At 44.9% G+C, this 23,920-nt stretch overlaps 1 protein-coding gene across 11 annotated transcripts in view; it reads right to left on the reverse strand.

The window, feature by feature from the left end:
• MAP7D3 (MAP7 domain containing 3) overlaps window positions 1–277 on the reverse strand; it is a 120,947-nt gene extending 120,670 nt beyond the window's left edge. For 10 of the 11 annotated variants that reach the window (XM_069746996.1, XM_069746994.1, XM_069746993.1 and 7 more), the window contains exon 1: window positions 170–270. In XM_069746996.1, the coding sequence (XP_069603097.1) occupies window positions 170–215 (46 nt within the window). In that variant the 5' untranslated portion in view covers window positions 216–270. Of the gene's footprint in view, window positions 1–169 lie in introns of all 11 variants that reach the window. The other variant, XM_069746997.1, reaches the window with a different exon arrangement.
• Window positions 278–23,920: the final 23,643 nt, after the last annotated feature.

The raw sequence follows: 23,920 nt of genomic DNA on the forward strand, positions 1-23,920 counted from the left end.
CCCGGGGTAACAGGCCAGGAAAGCCCCTCCTGAGCGCTCCCTCCATGACAGGCCACGTCCTCCCACAGCCTCCAGCCCACCACAGCAGCTCCCCTTCCCTCCCGCCGCCTTCTCTCCCTCCTCCGCCCCATATACAGCCTCCTGCAGTAGAAGGGGTGCCGTCTCTTACCCATCTGCTCCCGCAGCCCCTTCAGTTTGCCGCTACCGTCCGCCATCTTCCTTTCCCCCGGTGTTGCCGCTCTCTCGCTGTCAGCCCCGGGGTGCGCATGCGCCGTAGAGGAATCACGCACGGCGGCTGTTGCTGCTGCTGCTGCTGCTGTTGCTAGGGAGAAGTCTGTGATTGGGTTTTACTCTTCGTGCCCCGGAACCAGACAGGGTACAACAAGTTCCAGCAGGACTAATAATGCTGAGGCTGGTGTTTATAGCACAGCAGCACTGTGTGACAGGGCCTGGCACAAAGCAGATTTATCACAACTGTCCAGTCTTTGTTGCCCCTGGCAACCAATCACAGCACAGCTTTCATTTAACCAGAGCTGTTTTAAAAATGAAAGCTGAACTCTGATTGGTTGCTGTGGGCAACAAAGCCATTTTCTCTTTTTGATGCTTTTGATAAATGAGTCGTATTGAATTATTAACCCTGGCACGTCTCCGATCAGTGCGCCGCTACGTAACGTTAGTGGAGCATGCGCCATAGTGGTGCCCGGTGGGCTTCACACAACGTTTCAGTGCTCTTGCCTATTGATATGAGACACGTTGCCCACTTCACAAGTTTCGCCTCCTTTTTCTCACACTACACAAGTTTTAGCAAAAAGTTGGATAATTATGGAGTCCACTGGCCCCGCTGCAAATATGCCCAATATTATGTAATTTGTTTTATGCAGCAAATATTTCTACTCCAGTACATCAAATATATACATATCCTATTGTGGACCCCCTATTTTTTATTTATGGATATTGTTTAAAATCAATATTCAATACATTTTGCCGACTTTAGCCTGATCTAAGCACAACCCTTCCCGTACCTCTGAAACTACAGGGGGGCTGAGCAGGGTCCCCTCAAATCAAAGTCTTTGGGGCCAATTAATCTAAGCCGCAGTCCAAGTGCGATTCCACAAAACACAGAATCGCACTCGGACCAATGTTATTCTATAGGGCCGTGCACGTGTCCGATTTTTTCAGTCCGAGGAAAATAATCCCTTTATGTCTGAGTATGATCCATTATTCGGATGTCACTCGGCCACGCAAGTCAATGAGTCCATGGAAACCACTGGACGGCACTGGCATGACATCCGAGTCTGATTTCTATGGCCTGAGACACTCTGATCACACTCAGATCAAAGTTTAAACTGACCAATCAAGACTGCAAAAAAAAGAAAAAGGCTTCAGGAAAAATGTTTTCAAAACCACTCCAAAAAATGGAAAAAAAACCTTCCAAAATCTCCTCAAAGAAAAATAGTATTTCCTGAGCAATTTCCACTAGGAAACGCATAGCTTGTGACCACCCCTAAGGTTATGTTCATGCTTGATTTTTTTGTTCAGGAAACACTCCTTTTTTGGGGGAGTTTTTGCGAGCCATTTTGAAGAGTTTTGGAAGTTCTTTCCTGAAGTGTTCTTTGCAGCGTTTTGATTGGACAAAGCCTTGTTTTTTGAATTTCCACCATCTTTTGGTCATTTTCGTGGCATCTTCAGGCTATGTGCACACGTTCAGGATTTCTCGCAGAAAATTCCTGAGAATTCTGGACATTTTCTGCAAGAAATCCACAAGAAAACCGCATGCGTTTTTGCCACGATTTTGCTGCGGTTTTGCCGCGTTTTTGCCGCGTTTTTTTCCGGACACTTCCCAATGCATTTTGGAGTGGGAAATCCGCAAAAAAAAAAAACGGAAAATTAATGAACATGCTGCGTTTTTTGCCGCGATGCGTTTTTTTCGCGGAAAAAAACGCATCATGTGCACAAAACATGCGGAATTCATTCTAAATGATGGGATGCTTATTGTATGCGTTTTTTTTTTTTGCGGTTTTATAGCGTTCTTATCGGGAAGAACCGCAAAAAAAACGCAACGTGTGCACACAGCCTTACCGCTGGGATGTTTTTCCTTTATTTTCTATTATAGATGGCAGCTGCCATAGGAAGCCCCCCAAAATAAACTTGTTACTTCTTTTAATCACTTCAGGGTTTCCGAACCATGAAACAGTTTAAAAAAGTTACATAAGACAGAACATGTGCACAGCAATGTCACCCATTGCTGTGCATTATATCCATTTCTTGTGGTAGTTTTGCAGTGCTTTTTCAGGCAGCATCAGCCAGAAAAAACCTATATGCACAGCAAAATGGATTTCCCTTAGGCTAGTTTCACACTAGTGTTCGGCATACCCTATCTTTAACATTGGGTACACAGGCCATGCGGATGTATGCGGATCCCTCTGCATGCGTTGTTTTCACGCTGCGCCGACCGCAACAAAATGCAACATGTTGTGTTCGACTCAGGACGGCGCAGCATGAAAACGACGCATGCAGAGGCATCCGCATACATCCGCATGGCCTACGTACCCAATGTTAAAGGGACACTGTCACCTGAATTTGGAGGGAACAATCTTCAGCCATGGAGGCGGGGTTTTGGGGTTTTTGATTCACCCTTTCCTTACCCGCTGGCTGCATGCTGGCTGCAATATTGGATTGAAGTTAATTCTCTGTCCCCCGTAGTACATGCCTGCACAAGCCAATCTTGCCTTGCGCAGGTGTGTACTATGGAGGACAGATAATGAACTTCAATCCAATATTGCAGCCAGCAGGTAAGGAAAGGGTGAATCAAACACCCAAAAACCCCGCCTCCATGGCTGAAGATTGTTCCCTCCAAATTCAGGTGACAGTGTCCCTTTAAAGAAAGGGTACGCAGGACGCATGCCAACGTAGGCGGAGCTGAAGGAAGAGGCGTGGCAGTGGGTGGGGCTTCACAGAGGAAGATGGCTGCCATCTGTAGCCCTGCTGAACGCTAGTGTGAAACCAGCCTTAGAAATGAACTAGAAGCATTTTCCATGAGTTTTTTTAGGAGTATTTTGTGAGAATCTGCTTAAGGAACTTTACAAAACTCGGTTTGATCATAGTCTAAAGGTATGTACATATGGTGTCTATGTCAATCTAATTCCGACCTGGAATCTGCCTGAAAAAGCTCCGCAAAATCACCACAAATAATGAATATAGTGCACAGCATTGCAAAAACGGCATAGCTGTCCCAGGGGCAGGGGTGGGTTGCGGCGCACATCACGGCGAAGGGAGCTTTCCTGGAGCTCCACGGCCATCAAATCAGAATGGCAGCCTGCTCCAAGGGAGCTCCCTTCACTTCTTCCGTGACATGCTGGTAACGGCGCCTACGCGAATCGCATATACACACGCTAGAAACCGGAAGTGGAGCTTCAGGGGATTGTATGAGAGGTAAGTATGAAAAACTTAAAGAAAAAAATGAATTAAATGGGTGTTGGGAGCAAATGATGAATTGATGGTGGGGGATAGAGGACAGCAAATGATGATGTATTGAGGTGGGGGAGCGCAAATCATGAATTGAGTGTGGGGGATGGGGAACTTTAAATGATGATTAGAGGGTGAGGGATGGGAACAGTAAATGATGATGTATTGAGGGTGGGTGAGCAAAAATAATGATGAACTGGGTGTGTGGGTTGAGCAAATGATGCTGTATTGAGGATGAGGGACAGCAAATTATGATGTATTGCGGATGGGGGAGAGTAAATCATGATGAATTGAGACAGAGGTTGGGGAGCAAATGATGAATTAAAGGTGGGGTAGAGCAAATGACCAATTAAGTCCTGTTACTGTGCAGGGTAGCACTATGTCGCTTTTTCATCATCTAGCGTAGTGTAGAACTTGGGGGAAAAGTGGGGAATGTGCTCTAGATAACCGTGTGTTATTTTTTGCAGAGACGAGTCCTGACTGGAATAAGTGATGGTGGTCTGTGCCAGATGAAGAAGAAAAGCAAAGATGAAGGACTTCAAATAGAGACATCACTGGTGAGTCAATGTGTTACCTGTACATTTACACTATATACTTTATACATAGCTACTGAGTATAATGTCACTGGTGATCACTGTATTTCCTGTATACTATATACAGAGCTTCTGTGTATTATTTCACTGGTGATCACTGTATTACCTGTACACTATACACTATATATAGAGCTCTTGTGCATAATGTGACTGATGATCACTGCATTAACTGTACACTGACACTATATACAGAGCTCCTGGGTATAATGTCACTGATGATCACTGTATTACCTGTACACTGACACTATATACAGACCTCCTGTCTATAATGTCACAGGTGATCACTGTATTACCTATACACTGACACTATATACAGAGCTTCTGTGTATATTGTCACAGGTAGTCACTATATTACCTGTACATTATACCCTACATGCAGAGCTCCTGTGTATAATGTCACAGGTAGTCACTATATTACCTGTGCATTGACACTATATACAGATCTCCTGTGCATAACGTCATTGGTGAACATTATGGTACTTGTACACTATATGCTATATACAGAGCTCCTATGTATAATGTCACTCGTGTGATCAGTTTATATAAGGTATTCGATGGTACAACCATCAGCTTGTTGCTGAGCTTATAAAAAAGATGTGATAAAATTATAAAAAGCTTTCAATAGACAATTAACAAAGTATTTACTGGCCTGCCGTGGCCCCCGGTCTGCTCCTCATTGAGGCAGAAGGCTTTGGTTCTGAACATCTGGTGAGCAGATGATCAGCTCCTCTTTTATTAGGGAGCCAGGGGACATTGAACTGTTCTTACACAGTGGCCTGATGTGGTTGAATTTCTGTATAGTGCTACAGTAATATTAGTACTACGAGTATAAGGAAAACCTGTATATTAGGATTCTGTTCACATCATAGATCCATTGCACCATTGCACGACTGACCCCAGCAGCAACTGATGGACCCCACTAACTTAGTGAATGTGCACACAACATTTATTAAACTCAAATGAACCCAACACATTTTTTTTAGCAAAACTTGCTTCAGGAATCATAAGTGTTTCTGAACCCGGCCTAATAATAAAAATTCCACATTTCTCCATTCAGTACAGTAGTGCCAAGCTTCCTTACATTATAAGTGAGGGCCATCTGGGGACTATCAAGAAGAAGACATACACTGTTTGTTTGGTCTATCGCACAAACTAAGCCCAGTTTCACGTGTTCGTTTTTTTTCTCATACGTGAAGAACAGTCTGTGTTTTCTTTCAGTGTGCTGGATCCATTTTTGGTCCATGTGTCAGTTTTTAGTTTTTCTTTATTAGTGATGAGCAAGCGTGCTTAAATAAAGTGTCATCAAGCACGCTCGTATCCTAATCGAGTAGTTTCAGCACGTTGGAAAAAATGCTCCAGTCCCGGTGGCTACATGTCTCATGGCTGTTCGACAGCCTCAACAAATGCAGGGATTATGTAACAAACAGGAAATCCCTGCATGTGTTGCAGCTGTCGAACAGCCTTGACACATGCAGCCGTGGCAACTCGAGCATTTTTTCGAGCATACCAAAAATGCTCAAATAGGACACGAGCATGGTCTATAACACCTTATCCGAGCACGCTCGCTCGTCACTATTCTTTATGCATCAATTTTCGTGCAAAACATTTCTTAGCTTCTCCTACCCATGAGGATGACATCCGTGTTCTCTCTTTTTTTTCACAAGGCTAGAGCTATTGACTTCCATTGGCACGTTTGATCAGCTACATGGAGCAAAGTAGGACTAGTAGTCTCTAGGGTTTTTTTGCGGACTATCGGTTATGTATCAGATATGTGAAAAGGCACATAAATTTTAATGGGTCCATGTTCTACCCCACCAAAAAATAACAGTTAGTACACCAAAGTAATAAGTAATAGATAGTAATACCAAAAATATTGTTGTGTGAAAGAACCCTACGGCTGTATTCACACATTCAATTCCATTGTCACTTCTGATAGTCTTTCTTGCTCCAATCTATTACCATTTAGCATTACTTTTTTTTACATATCTCCATAGACTTAAATGGGCGAGTCTGATCTGCAAAATTGGATGAGATGATATGTGTTGAGTTTAAATGCATACAGAGCAGTGAACATTTTTTGCCTGTGAATGGTTCTATTAAAGAACCCCTATAAAGATTTTATTTTAAATAAACCTGTGTATATGTGTATATAATATAGTGTGTATGTGTTAATATACTTACCTACCGCCGTCACACAGATTTATTGAAACAAATCTTCATGGTTGTGCTTCATTAAGCTCCATGGGTCAGTGTTCTGTCCATAGAGAACGGAGAGCACACAGAAGAGAAAGAGAAAAACAGAAAATATAGCATAGATGAGTAAGTTTTTACTCTTTTTCCAATATAAATAATTTTATATTTCTTTATTGACATGAAATTCTCTAATCACTGATAGATGTCAGCTGGTGTCATGACTTTCCATTGCTTTTTGCTACTTTCTTCAGGTTTTCAATACTTTTTTCCTTTTTCATTATTACACATAATTTATAGACATCTATGGTTTGATTTCTTTGCCCGTGTGGATTGGATGGGTTATTACTGACATCTGGTGAGAATTTCATGTCAATATCACCTTTAGGGTATGTTTCCATGTGACGTAATACATCAGGATTTGCTGCGGATTGGACGCTGCGTACAGCCGCAGTGTCCAAGCCGCAGCGTCCAGATGTTACGGCATAGTGGAGGGGATTTTATGAAATCCCGTCTCCACTATGCGTCCAGGGCCACATCTGGCGACCCTGCATAACTGGACATGCGGCGCGTCTTTCCAGACCGCAGCACGTCTATTTATCTTGTGGAGACGCTCCGTCTCTACAAGATAAATAACCCGGTCTATGTATACGATGCGGTGATTCTGCATGTGCTCAATGAACACCGCGCGTACAACAGGGGGCGGCGCTTTGGGCGGAGTGGGGTATCTGCTGCGTCCAAAGTGCTATGTTTCCTGACCATGGGAACATAGCCTTAGAAATATACTTGGAAAATGTCAGTTCCCTGGAATAAAGGGTAGTTTTAAATATAATAAATTATATAATCATTATCTCAAATAAATCCTATGCAGCATAACATTATTATAAATGTATCAATTTCATTGAGTTCAAAAGAATTAGTATAAATCTGTGTTCCCTGTGCCTAATGGCGGCCATTGTCCTCCCAAATTGTTTCCTTTAGTTCTGTTGGTTCTGTAGGAATGGTAGGTAATTGAGCTTTGTATGAGGCTTATGGGCTCCTTCATCTTATCTCAAACTAGACCCTTGTTTCCCTTTAATCGATTCAAAATCCAGCACAATGTATTCCAGAATCTAAAAATTAAAATTCCATTAAAAATAATAAAGGCTTATGTAAACTCACGAGTTTCAAGTCGATCTGACTCTTTATCATAGATACATAAGACTAACACACAAACCTTTCAAAACATTCAGCAAAATTATTTAAACAAATATCACATGTGAAACATTTGACTTTTAACTCTTTATGATGCCGTTAAAGCACCACTCCAGCGTTTTTTTTACATTGAACCACAACCAATCACAGTGGTGCTTTAAATGTCCCCTGTCTAATAATCACCTTCCGGCGTTTTCATCCGTTTTCACCACTGCTCCCGTCGGTCTCTGGCAAAAGTGACCTGTCCGCAGCTCCAGTGTTTCATGGAGCGGCGCAGAGGTTACTTTACAATACAAGCGTATGAGAGCCGTGTTCTGGCCTCTTTCTGGCTCTCATAGACTTGCATTGCGCTCTTGTGTTGCAGCTTCGGCGCAGGGGGACCGGCGCATCACCTAAAAATCTGTGAAGACGCTGGAGGGTGAGTATATGATCGGGGACAGGAGGCTTAAGATTAAAGCGCCACTCCAGTGCTGGGGAAAACAACCCTCAGCTGGAGTGGTGCTTTAAGGTGATTTGATTGAGACACTTATATACCCCAATTCACAGCACAAAAGAGAACTGTGATCACACAATGGAATTATAATAGTTTGGAGCTTGGATTACGTTTTTTAACAACTGAGTGCTGGATTTTGAATCCATTCATTGAACTGCTTCTGGGTTGCTTGGAGCGTGACAAGCCCTGTCCACGCCCCGATATTAATCCCCGACAAGCTGGACTGATTTGTGCACATCGAGCAGCAATGAGCTGGATCTAACATTAATTTTTTATCCCTGTCTCCCCTGTGCTCTCTCTTCCGGCTAACTACACCGCTGCAGCCAGTCAGTAGATGCTGATTGGCTGTAGCTGTCATGTGAATTCTCCAGTTTGAAAAAAGGAAGCAAGACAGGCAGGAAAGGCTAGCCTCGTGGGGGAATAGTGTAGGTTTGGTGAATGAGTGTCTGCTTTATTGTTTTATTTAAGGCCACCATGGGCCAATGTCTACACTGAAATAATGTAGTGGAAACCTTTTTAAAGTTATGAAACCCTATTATTTTTGAAAAACAATTATTTCTTATCAGTGAAGTTCCCGCTCCTGTTTGATACTGTTTGGCAAGAAGTCTGGGGAAAATTCCCTGCATTGCGGACATGGATTCCTGCACAGATCAGCAATAGGCAAATCCTGAACAGGTCAAAACAGCTGACGGGAAGATGGTTTACATCCTGCTGGCAGTAACTTTAGCTAAATGCAAACATCAACCAATCCTTCATTGCCACAGCGCTACTAAGACAATGCTGGGAAATGTGTGCTGTCAGCAGTATTGTGTCCTACATACAAACATGAGTGCGGCCTTCTGAGTATTGTAAGAGGCTCTGCACCTGACGGAGGCCGCGTTACATTGTACCTGCGCTGCAGCTTCACAATTGTTGAGGACTGGCGACATGCCAGACCACAATACTAATTATGTAGGCATCTGAAGAGTATTTTACAACATGACAATTATTTTGTTTGAGGGCAGTGTATTTTCAGACTGAGGCCACAAAGGTACAATCATGGGCAAAAGTGTTGGCACCCTTGAAATTGTTCCAAAAAGGAAGTATCTCTCTGAAAATTATTACCATTACATATGTTCAGAGGCACATCTGGGGGGAAGTAGGCGAGGCATCTGCCCCAGGCTCAGGTTTGAAGACACAGTTTGGGGAACAAGGAAGGGACAGGTGCAGACACAATATGGCGAGCGGGACAAGTTTGAAGACACAGTATGAGGAGCAAGAGGGAAATGGGGGCATGTATAAGGAAACAGTATGGGGGTATGGGTGCAGACGTAGTATGGTGAATGTGAAGAGAAGGCACAATAGAGAGACTAGGCCCTATAGGGGGGGCACAGTGTGAGAGGACAGTGTGAAGAGGGGGCCCAGTATGGAAAGGAGAGGGATGTGTGGAGGACATGTACCATAAGAGGGTAAGTGTGTGGGTCCTATTTTGTGCAGAGAATATAGTGAGGGGTAATTATTTATTCAGGGAATCAGCGAAGGGCAGATATTTTTATTCAGGTGAATTATAATGACACTGCTATTTTTAAGGGTATCGTGTGGGGATGTGCTGCAGAAGACCGGAGAAGAAGATGGAAGTCTGCAGAGACGTGGGTGAAAAAAAGTCATCATGGAGTATAGAGAAGATGATGAAAAGAAAGAGAACAACTCCAATCAGAGACAATCTCATCTATAAGGTTATAAGTTACCAAAAATTGGAAATATGAACCCATGTTAATATCAATCAGATCATTTTTCTTAGGAGTACCAAAAGCATACTATATTATAATAAGACTATCACCATCAAGTAGAATAATGAATCATATAGAACAAAGTATATCAAATTTATTTTAATCTTTATTACAACATTTTTTAAGACCCCCTGAAGAAGCTGTGCATGAAGCGCTCCTTGATAAGCTGGGCAGTGTGGTTTACATAATGGCATATGGTTGGTATGGACTATTTTTTGCATTTGCTGAAGTGCTTGTGTGAGGGGGCTATATGCAGTAATCTTGAATGGTTGGCTTATTATCATTATTACTTTGACTAATTATTTGACTGTATATACCTTGAAGCCTGTTCAGTGTTCTAATTATATCCATCTTAATGCATTGACCTTTCATGTAGTGTAACATATTTATTCTATTGTATTGAGCTTCCATATAGTGATTGATATTGTATGATTGTCCAGGCCTTTACATTATGGACTTATGGAATATTAATATGCTTTATTAATTGTGTCTCCACCCTGCCCTAGTCGCTCTTTTTAGTGGGTTTTATTGGTATTTTTATTGGTCATCTATTATCTGAATATAAATGTTATTTGTGATACTAATTCTCATGTTTTTATTTATGTTAGGAGCATTAAGGCTACGTTCAGATTAGCGTTTCCCGACGCTGCGTCGGGAAATGCAGCGGCGACGCACGCGTCATGCGCCCCTATGTTTTACATGGGGGACGCATGCGTTTTTCTTGTTGCGTTTTCCGACACGTGCGTCGTTTTTGACGCTAGCGTCGGACGCAAGAAAATGCAACAAGTTGCATTTTTCTTGCGTCCGATTTCGTCAAAAAAACGACGCACGCGTCGCAAAACGCAGCGTTTTTGCGTGCGTTTGCACGCGTTTTTTCGTGCGTCGTGCGTTGCGTCGCCGACGCAGCGGCGCGCAACGCTAATCTGAACGTAGCCTAAAGGGGATGTCCAGGTTTGTGATGAGTCTGCAGTCATTCTTTGTGACTGCAGACTTCTGAATTCTCACAGTGCGAACTGAACACTATCAGAATTCTCTAGTGCCAGCGATTTACATACATGCGGTCACTTGCCAACTAGACATGGCCTCACTCAATGAACATGAATTGAGCATGTCTAGTCGGAATGTGGCCAGAAGTATACAAATCACATACTTGTGCTGATACAATGTTATCAACTATCCTATGGATCGATGTTAACGTCTAAAGATTCAATGAGGGGTGTAATGATATGGTGTGCAGAGGTTTTTTCTGTACTGTGACAGTACTATGTCCATTATTTTTCTACTTTGTTTCTATTGCAGGTTTTTGCAAGTTGTGAAAAAATGAACAAGGCAGATGTGATAAAACAAGAAAAAAATGACTTGATGAATTCACCACCGTTCCATTGCTATCAATCCAATGCTTAATTACAGATTCTTCACTGCAGACAGTCACTGGCCTCATTACTGTACCACGGAGGTCAGTGTTTGGCTGCAGCGGTCACATATGGTATGTGGAATATCCTCAATGCAGACAGTCACTGCTGGCCTCATTAATCTCATACGATATACTGTACCACGGAGGTCGGTGGTTGGCTGCAGCGGTCACATACGGAAGGTGGAATATCCTCATACAGTAAAAACTGCAGAGAACACTGCAATGGCGGGGATTTGACAGGCTAGCAATACAATATTGCTGTATTACATTTATTGCAATACACTTTTGATGGAATTATTTCAGCTGCCAGTAAATTACCAATGAAACTTCTCCATGTATAATGTATAGAGTCCAATCACCCAAGCAAAACAGTAAAATAGAAAGCGTGTGATATACAGACAGTGTGTAGAATAGAATCTCATATAAAGCTGTGCCCGAGTAAATCCTATTATCACAATGCGACCTGTACAATCAGCTATACAGAATGTAGGGGGAGTAATCGCACCAGGACCCCACTACTGGAGGAGCCCCCTGTCAGAGAAGACATCACAATGAAATAAGAGCAATAGAGACGTGTGCACTACTATATGTGGTGCCAAGGTAGGTTCCTACACCATACATAAATATCCCGGCACTCAACTTAATGCTGTGAGAGGTTTATTGTAGTACCCAAAAACGTTTCGGTCCTAGTTCAGGACCTTCATCAGTTACGTACTAGTTGGTGGTTTTATTAGGTATTGTGTCAAAGAGCGCAATATAACCTGCGTCAATGAGTGGCCTTTAAGTAGCTGTGTATGGAGTTAGGGTAGGCTTGTGCGGCGTGTGAGTCTGTGTCCAGATACGGTGTCCCCCGCTCATCAGAGACACCATGTCTGGGCACAGACTCACACGCCGCACAAGCCTACCCTAACTCCATATACGACTACTTAAAGGGAACCTGTCACCCCCAAAATCGAAGGTGAGCTAAGCCCACCAGCATCAGGGGCTTATCTACAGCATTCTGGAATGCTGTAGATAAGCCCTCGATGTATCCTGAAAGATGAGAAAAAGAGGTTAGATTATACTCACCCAGGGGCGGTCCCGGTCCGGTTCTGGTCCGATGGGCGTCGCAGTCCGGTCCGGGGCCTCCCATCTTCTTACGACGACGTCCTCTTCTTGTATTCACGCTGCGGCTCCGGTGCAGGTGTACTTTATCTGTCCTGGTGAGGGCAGAGCAAAGTACTGCAGTGCGCAGGTGCCGGGCCTCTCTGACCTTTCCCTGTACCTGCGCACTGCAGTACTTTGCTCTGCCCTCAACAGGGCCGATAAAGAACGCCTGCGCCGAAGCCGCGGCAGGAAGACAAGAAGAGGACGTCATCGTAAGAAGATAGGAGGCCCCGGACCGGACCGCGACGCCCATCGGACCAGAACCACAGCGGGACCGCCCCTGGATGAGTATAATCTAACCTCTTTTTCTCATCTTTCAGGATACATCGGGGGCTTATCTACTGCATTACAGAATGCTGTAGATAAGCCCCTGATGCTGGTGGGCTTAGCTCACCTTCGATTTTGGGGGTGACAGGTTCCCTTTAAAGGGCACTGATTGACGCAGGTTATATTGTGCTCTTTGACACAATACCTATTAAAACCACCAACTAGAACGTAACTGATGAAGGTCCTGAACTAGGACCGAAACGTTTTTGGTTACCACAATAAACCTCTCACAGCATTAAGTTGAGTGCCGGGTTATTTCTATCACAATGAAATATGGCAGATGACAGCTGGGGGTTATAGTACAGATCAGGCATTAGTAATAGCCAATTATACCTTATAGCTAAGCTTACAAGCATGCGTGATTAAAGGGAGAACATCGTGAAAGAGGCAATATAAGTGATAGGAATATGTAGGGAATTGCTGGAAATATCATTCTGCATGATACACTATATGGGCAAAAGTATTAGCACCTGCACATTACACCTACAGGAGAAATTCTTGTCTCCATCATAGGCAGTAATAATAGAATTGGTCCCTTCTCGGATTTGGTTTCCTCGCCTTTGGGAAGGTGTTCTACATGATTATGGAGGTGTCTGTGGGAATTTTTGCCCATTTCCCTCTATTCTAGTTCATCCCAAAGGTGTTGGATGGGACTGAGGTCTCGGCTCTGTGCAGCCGGGTCATGTTCTCCCCCAATCATGTCATTATGGACCTTGCTTTGTGCACCGGGGCTCAGTTATGCTGGACTAGAAAACACGCCCATAGCATTGTCCTTTCTCCCCCAGTCTATAGCTGGCATATAGGGGCCGGTTGTTATACACCAGGGTTGAGGAGCCGGATGTTATACACCAGGGGGGAGGGACCAGATGTTATACAGCAGGGGCGAGGGGATGGATGTTATACACCAGGGGTGGGATCCAGATGTTATACACCAGGGGTGATGGGTCAGTTGTTATGCACCAGGGGCGAGGGGCCAGTTGTTATGCACCAGGGGCGAGGGGCCAGATGTTATACACCAGGAGCGAGGGGCCAGATGTTATACACCAGGGGTGAGGGACCAGATGTTATACACCAGGGGCTGGGGCCAGATGTTATACACCAAGGGCGAGGGGCCGGATGGTATACAGCCGTGGTTAGGGGCTGGATGTTGTACACCAGGAGCGAGGGGACAGATGTTATACACCAGGGGCGAGGGGCCGGATGTTATACACCAGGGGTGAGGGGCCAGATGTTATACAGAAGGGGCGAGGGGCCGGATGTTATACACCAGGGGTGGGGTCCAGATGTTATACACCAGGGGTGATGGGCTGGTTGTTATACACCAGGGGTGAGGGGCTGGTTGTTATGCACCAGGGGCGAGGGGCCAGATGTTATACACCAGGGGTGATGGGCCGGTTGTTATACACCAGGGGCGAGGGGCCGGATGGTGTGCAGCCGTGGTGAGGGGCCGGATGTTATACACTAGGAGCGAGGGGATGGATGTTATACACCAGGGGCCGGATGTTATACACCAGGGGTGAGGGACCAGATGTTATACACTAAGGGCGAGGGTCCGGATGTTATACACCAGGGGCGGGGTCCAGATGTTATACACCAGGGGTGATTGGCTGGTTGTTATATACTAGGGGCGAGGGGCCGGTTGTTATGCACCAGGGGAGAGGAGCCAGATGTTATGCACCATGGGCGAGGGGCCAGATTTTATACACCAGGGTCGGGGGCCAGATGTTATACACCAGGGGCGAGGGGCCAGATGTTATACACCAGTGATGAGGGATCAGATGTTATATACCAGGGGTGAGGGACCAGATGTTATACACCAGGGACAGGGGCCAGATGTTATACATCAGGGGCGAGGGGCCGGATGGTATACAGCCGTGGTTAGGGGCCGGATGTCATACACCAGGAGCGAGGGGATGGATGTTATACACCAGGGGTGGGGTCCAGATGTTATACACCAGGGGTGATGGGCCGGTTGTTAGACACGAGGGGCGAGGGACCGGTTGTTATGCACAAGGGGCGAGGGGCCAGATGTTATTGGAGCGCCCCCAGACACAGGGCCACAGGTTCTCGGTACCGGTCCTCTCTGTCTCAGTGCTGGGGTTGTCACGGTGGCTGGACTCGGTCCGTGACCCTGCTAAGGGGCGTCCAATAAAAGGAGTGACGATAGTTTGTCAAGGGTTCGTGACGCCACCTGTGGTCTTCGGTCAGGGTAACCGACGCTGCTTAGGGGTCCGCTGGGGTGATGGAATGGCAGCTAGATGGTATACCTTCCCACAGGTGAAGTGTGTCCCCAGGGCTTCCCAGTAGTGTAGGTAGCGATGATGTGAGGCGCAGTTAATAACGATGACACAGGGTTGCAGTCTCTTTACCTTTTACTGAAGACTTTGGGATCCGCAATCCAGAGCACTGCTAACAGGGCTGGCTGAGTCCGGCCGGTCCAAAGGCACATCCAGAGTTCCCTTTGCAGGTAGAAATCAGTGCCTACCACTAGCGCCTGTGTGTTTTAGTTCTTCCCTGCTGAGCATTCGGGATAGTCCTCACAACTTCTGTTCTCGTTCTTTCTCTTTCTCTCTCTCTCTCTGTCCCCCAAGTTTATCTGGATAGGACGCACCCGTTTGACGGGAAGGCTCGGAGCTATTCTGGGACCCTAGAGATGCCCCTCTCCACGCTTGCCCCCTATGTCTGCTTAGGTGATGTAGGTGATGTATGGTAGACAGCCAACCTATAATTAACTGTCCTGCGGTATTTGAAGTAAGGCATAGAGTCAGTTACTTCCTCGGTGTTCCGGTCACCGGCTACGCGCCTCAGTAGGAAGTTGCCGTTCTCGAGGCACGACTCCTACTGGCTCTCCTTTGTGCTTGATCTCGTTTCTCACTTTCCACAATATCCTTCTTTTCGTGTCCTTTCTTAGGATACTGCCGAAAGGTAGTGCAGGCGCGGTTCCGTTGCTTTCTATTCATTCTGGAGCTCTCCCAGGCTGCGTTCTGTTCTAACTTCCTATCCGACCCCTAGTTTTACCAGTGTGAGGAGTGGCCTAATAAATAAAACCTTTTGCTCCCCCTAGTGGCCGGAGTGTGAAGTGTAATGTGTGCTGGTGATACCTGGTCAGGTGAACTCCTTTAGTGCAATCAGACATAACATCACTCCCCTTAGCGGCAGAGCGACATTACTGCAACGACCAGGACTCTGGGGCGCTGCATTATACACCAGGGGCTAGGGGACGGATGTTATACACCAGGGGTGAGGGGCCAGATGTTATACACCAGGGGCGGGGGCCAGATGTTATACACCAGGGGCGAGAGGACAGATGTTATACACCAGGGACGAGGGACCAGATGTTATACACCAGGGGCGGGGGCCAGATGTTATACACCAGGGGCGAGGGGCCAGATGTTATACACCAGGGGCGAGGGGCCGGATGTTATACACCAGGGGTGAGGGACCTGATGTTATACACCAGGGGCCGGGGCCAGATGTTATATGCCAGGGGCAAGGGACCAGATGTTATACACCAGGGGCGAGGGGCCAGATGTTATACACCAGGGGTGAGGGACCAGATGTTATACATCAGGGGCGGGGGCCAGATGTTATACACCAGGAGTGAGGGGCCAGATGTTATACAGCAGGGGTGAAGGGCCGGATGTTATACACCAGGAGCGAGGGGACGGATGTTATACACCAGGGGTGAGAGGCCAGATGTTATACACCAGGGGCGGGGGCCAGATAATATACACCAGGAGTGAGGGGCCAGATAATATACACCAGGGGCGAGGGAACCGGATGTCATACAGCAGGGGTGAGGGGCCGGATGTAATACACCAGGGGCGGGGGCCAGATGTTATACACCAGGAGTGAGGGGCCAGATAATATACACCAGGAGCGAGGGAACCGGATGTAATACACCAGGAGTGAGGGTACGGATGTTATACACCAGGGGCGAGGGGCCGGATGTTATATACCAGGGGTGAGGGGCCAGATGCTATACAGCAGGGACAACAACAAAAACTGAATTGAATGATTAAGGGTACCGTCACACTAAGCGACGCTGCAGCGATACCGACAACGATGTCGATCGCTGCAGCGTCGATGTTTGGTCGCTGGAGAGCTGTCACACAGACAGCTCTCCAGCGACCAACGATCCCGAAGTCCCCTGGTAACCAGGGTAAACATCGGGTTACTAAGCGCAGGGCCGCGCTTAGTAACCCGATGTTTACCCTGGTTACCAGCTAAACGTAAAAAAAACAAACACTTACATTCCGTGTCTGTCCTCCGGCGCTGTGCTTCTCTGCACTGGCTGTGAGCGCCGGCCAGCCGGAAAGCAGAGCACAGCGGTGACGTCACCGCTCTGATTTCCGGCTGACCGGCGCTGACAGTGCAGAGGAAAGCAGAGCGCCGGAGGACAGACAGCTGAAGGTAAGTAACCGCTGTGCTCTACTTTCCGGCTGGCCGGCGCTCACAGCCAGTGCAGAGAAGCACAGCGCCGGAGGACAGACACGGAATGTAAGTATGTAGTGTTTTTTTTTTTTACGTTTACGCTGGTAACCAGGGTAAACATCGGGTTACTAAGCGCGGCCCTGCGCTTAGTAACCCGATATTTACCCTGGTTACCAGTGAAGACATCGCTGGATCGGCGTCACACATGCCGATCCAGCGATGTCAGCGGGAGATCCAGCGACGAAATAAAGTGCTGGACTTTCCTCAGCGACCAACGATCTCCCAGCAGGGGCCTGATCGTTGGTCGCTGTCACACATAACGATTTCCTTAACGATATCGTTGCTACGTCACAAAAAGCAACGATATCGTTAACGATATCGTTATCTGTGACGGTACCTTAAGAAGTGCATTCTAATATAGTGTGTCCATATAGTGTATATGTGAACTTATAAAGATAATATATGCAATCGCAGAAGAAAATTAAATTCTAGTTTCCATAGTTGCCAGGAAGAAATGATCTGGCATTTACAAGCAATAACTACAGTACATCAATGTATTCTAATGTAACGTGTTATGGGCCTGATCTGTTTTTTGTATCATTGTTAATTATTCACTTGTTTTCATTGCTTCCAGTTTACTATTTGTGGAAACAGAAACACATGGGCTACTCGCACAGTGAACAAGTCTGTAGGAACATGCTCACACACCACCAAGAAACTTGAAGACACAAAAGAGCATAGTAGAACCAAAAACACTCAGTTTAAAAAATCACAGTAATCCGCAAGTGCTAGTAAAAAGATGTAAAAAACAGGGTATTTGATTGATACGTTTTTTGCAAAAAATGTATACTAAGCTGCTCCACCAAACGTACAGGTATACCCATATCAGAGCAGTCCTAACTGATGTATGCAATCCCTATCTGATGTATTTAAAAACCTGATCATCTGTATATTACCTGTGTGAACAGCGTTCAGAGAGGAAAAGTCCATGTGGACACGCTGAGTGTGATTTTTTGAAACTGAGTGTTTTTGGTTCTACTATGCAGTTTTCTATTTGTGTTGCTTCCTCTTATTGTAAAGCTCTACAGATTACCTTCTATTAGGGCTGTTATATTATTATTATTATTATTATTATTATTATTATGTACTTATTTGTATTTGGATCGGGGACATGGTGTATTACAGCTGTAAAGCTTTTATGTGGCCTGTGATTTGCAGACTCCATGTACCGTAAGCATACACTAGATAGGAGAGGAGTGCTAAGTCATGGCTTGTGTGCAGACTTCTGCTTCCTGCCACTGTATTGATGACAGGTAAGGCCCCTTTCACACATCAGTTTTTTTGCTATCAGTCACAATCCATCGAATTTTGAAAAAAACGAACCCGGCGACTGATGCCGCCGGATCCGTTTTTTTCTCATAGATTTGTTTTAGCTACGGATTGCCCCACGTTTCATCCCTCGTTCGCCGGATCCGTCGAAAATTGTTTGCCTGGCTGCCGGAGACAACGGACAAAGTAACGATTTTTGTGTACGTCGAAAAAACGGACAGCGACAGATCCGTCGTTTGCTCGAATGGAAGCCTATGGGCGCCGGATCTGTCAAATGAGGGAATCCGGCGACGGATTCCGTTTTTTTAAATGGAGCACGCTCCAATTTTTTTAGGATCCAATTAGCCAGATCCGCTAGTCGGATCCGGCGAAAAAACCGATCCGTCGCATCAGTTTTTCACAATCTGCGACAGATCCGTCAATCCGTCGAGCCAACGGATTGTGACTGACGGCAAAAAACTGATGTGTGAAAGGAGCCTAACCTTGCTATGAAGCATGTCCTGTTCCAGCACTAACTGTTACAAAGCTGCCATCTACTGGTAGAATTAGGTAATAAAGTCAATGTACAGTAAATCAGTACTAAACACGATTATTATAAGGTTCTGTCCACTAAAGCAGAAAGAATAGCTGCAGACTTCAATATCCTCTGATTAGTAGGGGGCCGCTTCCTGGGATTCCCTCCTGATCTGGAAAGCAAAACTTCTACCTCACTGTTGCACTATGGGCCACATGTTGAAATCCGCCTTTAATTCTTAATTTGTATAAAACTGTACAATGGGAGTATACTATATAGCGATGGTAGTATGACAGAGCAGAATAGATACAATGTTAAAATTAACTTACACTTTCTTATTGTTTTAAAAATTATTATAATCTGTATTATTGCAAAGATGATGTCACCCCTCCTTTTATTGTCTTCCCCATTAAAAAAAAATCATTATAATAGAATGCATGTGAAAAACCTGCCAGTGCCAGCCGACCATGCATGTTTCCTGCCATGACACAGCGCCACTCGCCCGCCGATACAGCGCCATAGAAACTCTTAATAATGTCTGCAGTTTATACTGTGAAATATGGTGACAGTTCTGCTTTAAAGAGCTATAAAAACCATACTGGTACTGTAGATGTTAGTAAACGTGTTTTATGCATGTTTTATGGAAATGCAGTTTTATGACATAATGGAGGACTTGGAAAGGGCGGTGATGGTAAAAGAGGGGGCTTTGGTGCACCCTTGGCATGGCCAAATGCCCGATGTACTGTTACCATCACCGCCCCTCCCCATGTGATGACTGACAGAGCTTGCTTTGTAGCACTGCAGGTCTAACTTCCCAGACCTGCACATACTGGCCTTAGAGCAGCCATGTGCCTCCATGTACAGTGTCAGTGTGATGAGGGGCCAAGTTCTTACCCCTCTTGTTTTGTGTAACAGGAGAGGGATGAGACCGAGCACAATGTCAGTGTATGGGCTCTCATGTTCCCGTGTGCAATGGCCGCACGCCACTGTGTGATCCTGTGTGTGCGAGCGGCCGCTATATACAGGAGAAGGAGATCAGAGTGCGTACACACTGACACTGTATCCAGCGCTCAGTGGCTCCAGTGTCAGTGTGTGCAGAGGCTGGGGAGTAGATCAGACAGCGCTCCAAAGCAGGTGCTGCCAATCACCATAAGAGGAAGGGTGGAGGATTGTAACTGAGGGCGCAAAAAGGTGCACGGAGCCATTGGCCATACCAGGGGTGCACTCAAGCCCCCTCATTTACATATATAATAAACCTGTTTTTCTAAAAAAAAAAAAAAAAAACACACATTGACTAAACTCTAAAGTACAAGTGTGATATTTATAGGGACTAAGTGGGGCATATGCATTCCTGCCACTCGGCCCAGTCCGCCCCTGACTAAGTCCCCTAAATGAACGTCTCAGTAGTTTCACTTCAGTTTTGGAGGAGACTGACTCCTTTAAAACTTTTTTGTTAAAAACTTACATTTTTATGTTTTGCCTAAATCCCAAGAAAATCTTCTAGCATTTGCGCTAAAAGTTCCAACATATGTCATTGTAGTGCGTTAACCCTTTCTCTCCCCAGGCTGTAATAGTAAGTTGCATGGAAGGTGTATGTGCATGGCGCAGGCTCAGCAGCTGAGCGCACTCCGTACAGGGAACCTGCCTCTAACAGCAGTGATGGGAGCTGGCTCCAACCATTGCCACCTAAGCACTTAAGGCTTCTCTGAGTCTCTGACGGCAGCAAATAAGTGGTGTAATCCTTGTAAAGAGTCTGTTCTGACATCGATTTTCAGCACACCACAACGCAATTGTGCGGTGCCGATGGGACATTCTGAAAGCCCCATTGCCACTATCTTAGTGCTCTTGTGAAGCCAAGCCATAAGCCTGACCACCTAAGAGATAGGTATTTGTACTACACACTGCAATGGATCTTGCACCCTCCACCCCATCCCCCCCAAAAAAATTCATTATTTCGCTTCACTTTCACTCATTTTTCACCACATTATTTGGTAAAGTGAAGGATGTCACTCAAAACTACAATTCATCCCACAGAGAACAAGCCCTTGTGTGACTATAATGCATCATTAAAGGGAACATGCCTCCAACCCAGCAGGACATGGGGGACCTGACAGGTTGCCTTTAAGGGATAAAGGAGTTGTCCATTATGAGATAACCCTTGCCTAGTCACTTAATGGTCCCATAATAAGTAAAGATAATCTATACTCCCCTCCGGAGCGGTGCCGTTCCAGTGATGTTAGCGCTGCTATCCCTGATGAGACACGTGACGTTGCCTAAATGTATACAGCAGGAAGACCCCTTTAAGTAGCTTTTTGTTTTCCGTTGGTTATCACGGTAAACAGTTGCCATGATGATGGATTACCCTGAGTTTTCTCCTTGGGTACAGACTGCTAACAGCGGCCATAAATCTGTTTCACTTCTTTGCTGAAGGCACGTTTATCTAGCCTGTGTTTGCAAGCAATAAGCTGGGTATTTATGGTGCACAGTAATGGCTGAGATAGAAGCTTTGGGCAGGTGAGATGTATACCTGCTATATGATCGGTATAACGTGCACTCACATTCCCCAGCAGCGACACTGCGATAACACTCGCCTGTAAATGTGTTCTCTGCACGGACCACAGCTTCTAGGACTTCAGAAACTATATTTGATCAATATTGAATATTGTCGGCATTGAACCCTATATAAATAGTGACAACTGTCTCTCCCTACTTTCCCATAGACAATGTCCTGATGTTGTTCCATCTCTGCTGATACTGGACATTAACCCTCAAAGATGCAATCTAATTGGTGCTGGCTGAAATATGGTTCCATTTCCTGATATTCACCATCTTCACCCTTGGGCGACATCAACATACATCTCAGATGTGTGCACTGCTCATAGGAAAAGCCTTGGATTGCCAGCAGCGATGCAGCAAAAAGCTAGGAGTAGTCAACGGTAGTCAGCAAGGAAACAATACGTAAAGGTAACATTTCCTTAAAGGGGTTGTCCAGTCATCTGGTAAAAGTCTGCAGTCACTCTATGTCACCGGAGTCTTCTGAATCCTGATAGTAGAACAAGTATATGCAGCAAACTAATTTCCTAATCAAAGTATATGTTAAAAAATATATATGTAGAGGATATATATGTGAATATACTCAAAAAAATAAAAGAAAGGAAAATAAGTGACCGCTATATCACAAAAAAGATTAGCCAACCATTCAGGGTAGTAAGTAAAAAACAAAATAGAAATAAAAAAAATAGAAATCAAATAGACTATATATATATATATATATATATATATATATATATATATATATATATATATATATATATATATATATATATATATATATGTATATACACACAAATTGAAAAATGAGGCCAAAACCTATAAGTATAAATAAAATTACCTTTATTTGTATTATGGCAAAATGGCACTACATAATGTGCCTGTACTTGGTACCATTCATAAATACAGAGATTAAAAATATTTTATAACAATAGAACAATAACAGGACGGTCAAAGATAAAAATTCATATAAAGCCTGGACTGTGGTAAGCACAACCCCCCCCCCCCCCCCAAAGGATATATCTACTACCTATATAAGTGTGCAATCATGTGAAGAAAAGAGCTATGTGCAAAAAAAAGTGCAAAAGTGTATAACAAAGATCAATGTGCAAATTGCGTTGAAAAAATGAGTAAAGGTGAAAGGGTATATACCTATATGTCCGTCCCTCCAAGTACAGAGCAGGGGTGCATATAAGGTATATACCCTTTCCCTTATATATCTTGCGCTGTAGTGCACTTTACATGTTGAGCATTGGCACATATATTGGATCATGCAATCCCCGACTGGATTTTAGCTGAAAAAGTATTATAGTATGTATGATATAATATTAAATATATCTATACTATTTGATTTGCCCCCAATCTGACCTTGTGGTCTCTATCTTATACATTTTTTTCACCTTTACTCATTTTTTTGCACATTGATCTTTATTATACACTTTTGCACTTTTTTTGCACATAGCTCTTTTTTTCACATGATTGCACACTTATCTAGGTAGATATATCCTTTGGGGTTTTTTTGTGCTTACCACAGTCCAGGCTTTATATGAATTTGTATCTTTGTCCATCCTGTTAGGCCGGTTTCACACGTCAGTGGCTCCGGTACGTGAGGTGACAGTTTCCTCACGTACCGGAGACACTGACTCACGTAGACACATTGAAATCAATGTGTTTCTGCACATGTCAGCGTGTTTTCACGGACCGTGTGTCCGTGTGCAAAACACGGAGACATGTCAGTGTTCGTGGGAGCGCACGGATTACACGGACCCATTAAAGTCAATGGGTCCGTGTAAAACACGTACCGCACACGGACGTTGTCCGTGTGCAGTCCGTGTGCCGTGCAGGAGACAGCGCTACAGTAAGCGCTGTCCCCCTCACATGGTGCTGAAGCCGCGATTTATATCTTCTTTCCAGCAGCGTTCGCTGGAGAGAAGATATGAATAATCCTTTCTTTTTTTGTTTTTCTTGTGTTTAAAATAAAGATCCCTGTCCCCAAACCCCCTCCCACCCCTTGTGCGCCCGCCCGCTGTTAATAAAATACTCACCCGGCTCCCTCGCAGTGTCCTGTCCTCACCGCAGCTTCTCCTGTATGCGGTCACGTGGGGCCGCCGATTACCGTCATGAATATGCAGCTCCACCTCCCATAGGGGTGGAGCTGCATATTCATTACTGTAATGGGCAGGATGGGGACGCATCCTGCCCATTACAGTAAAGGCTTCGGACAGAGTGACACTCCCAGCGTTATATTATAGATATATAAATATATAAAATCTTTTTGATTTCTATTCCCGTTTTTTTGTTTTTGTGAATCCTGATAGTGTGCAGTGCGCATGCTGTCAAAATTCTCTGCTATTGCTGGTGAGAGAGGGCGATAATATAACCGTAAGTATGCGAATTGCACACTTCTGGCCACTTTCTGACTAGACGGGTATGGACTTTCTTAATACAAGTGAATTGAGAAAATCCGGGATGTCTAGTTGACGTGACTGCATTTATGCAAAT

Source organism: Ranitomeya imitator, chromosome 2, assembly GCF_032444005.1.
Source record: "Ranitomeya imitator isolate aRanImi1 chromosome 2, aRanImi1.pri, whole genome shotgun sequence".
Classification (NCBI taxonomy): Eukaryota; Metazoa; Chordata; class Amphibia; order Anura; family Dendrobatidae; genus Ranitomeya; species Ranitomeya imitator.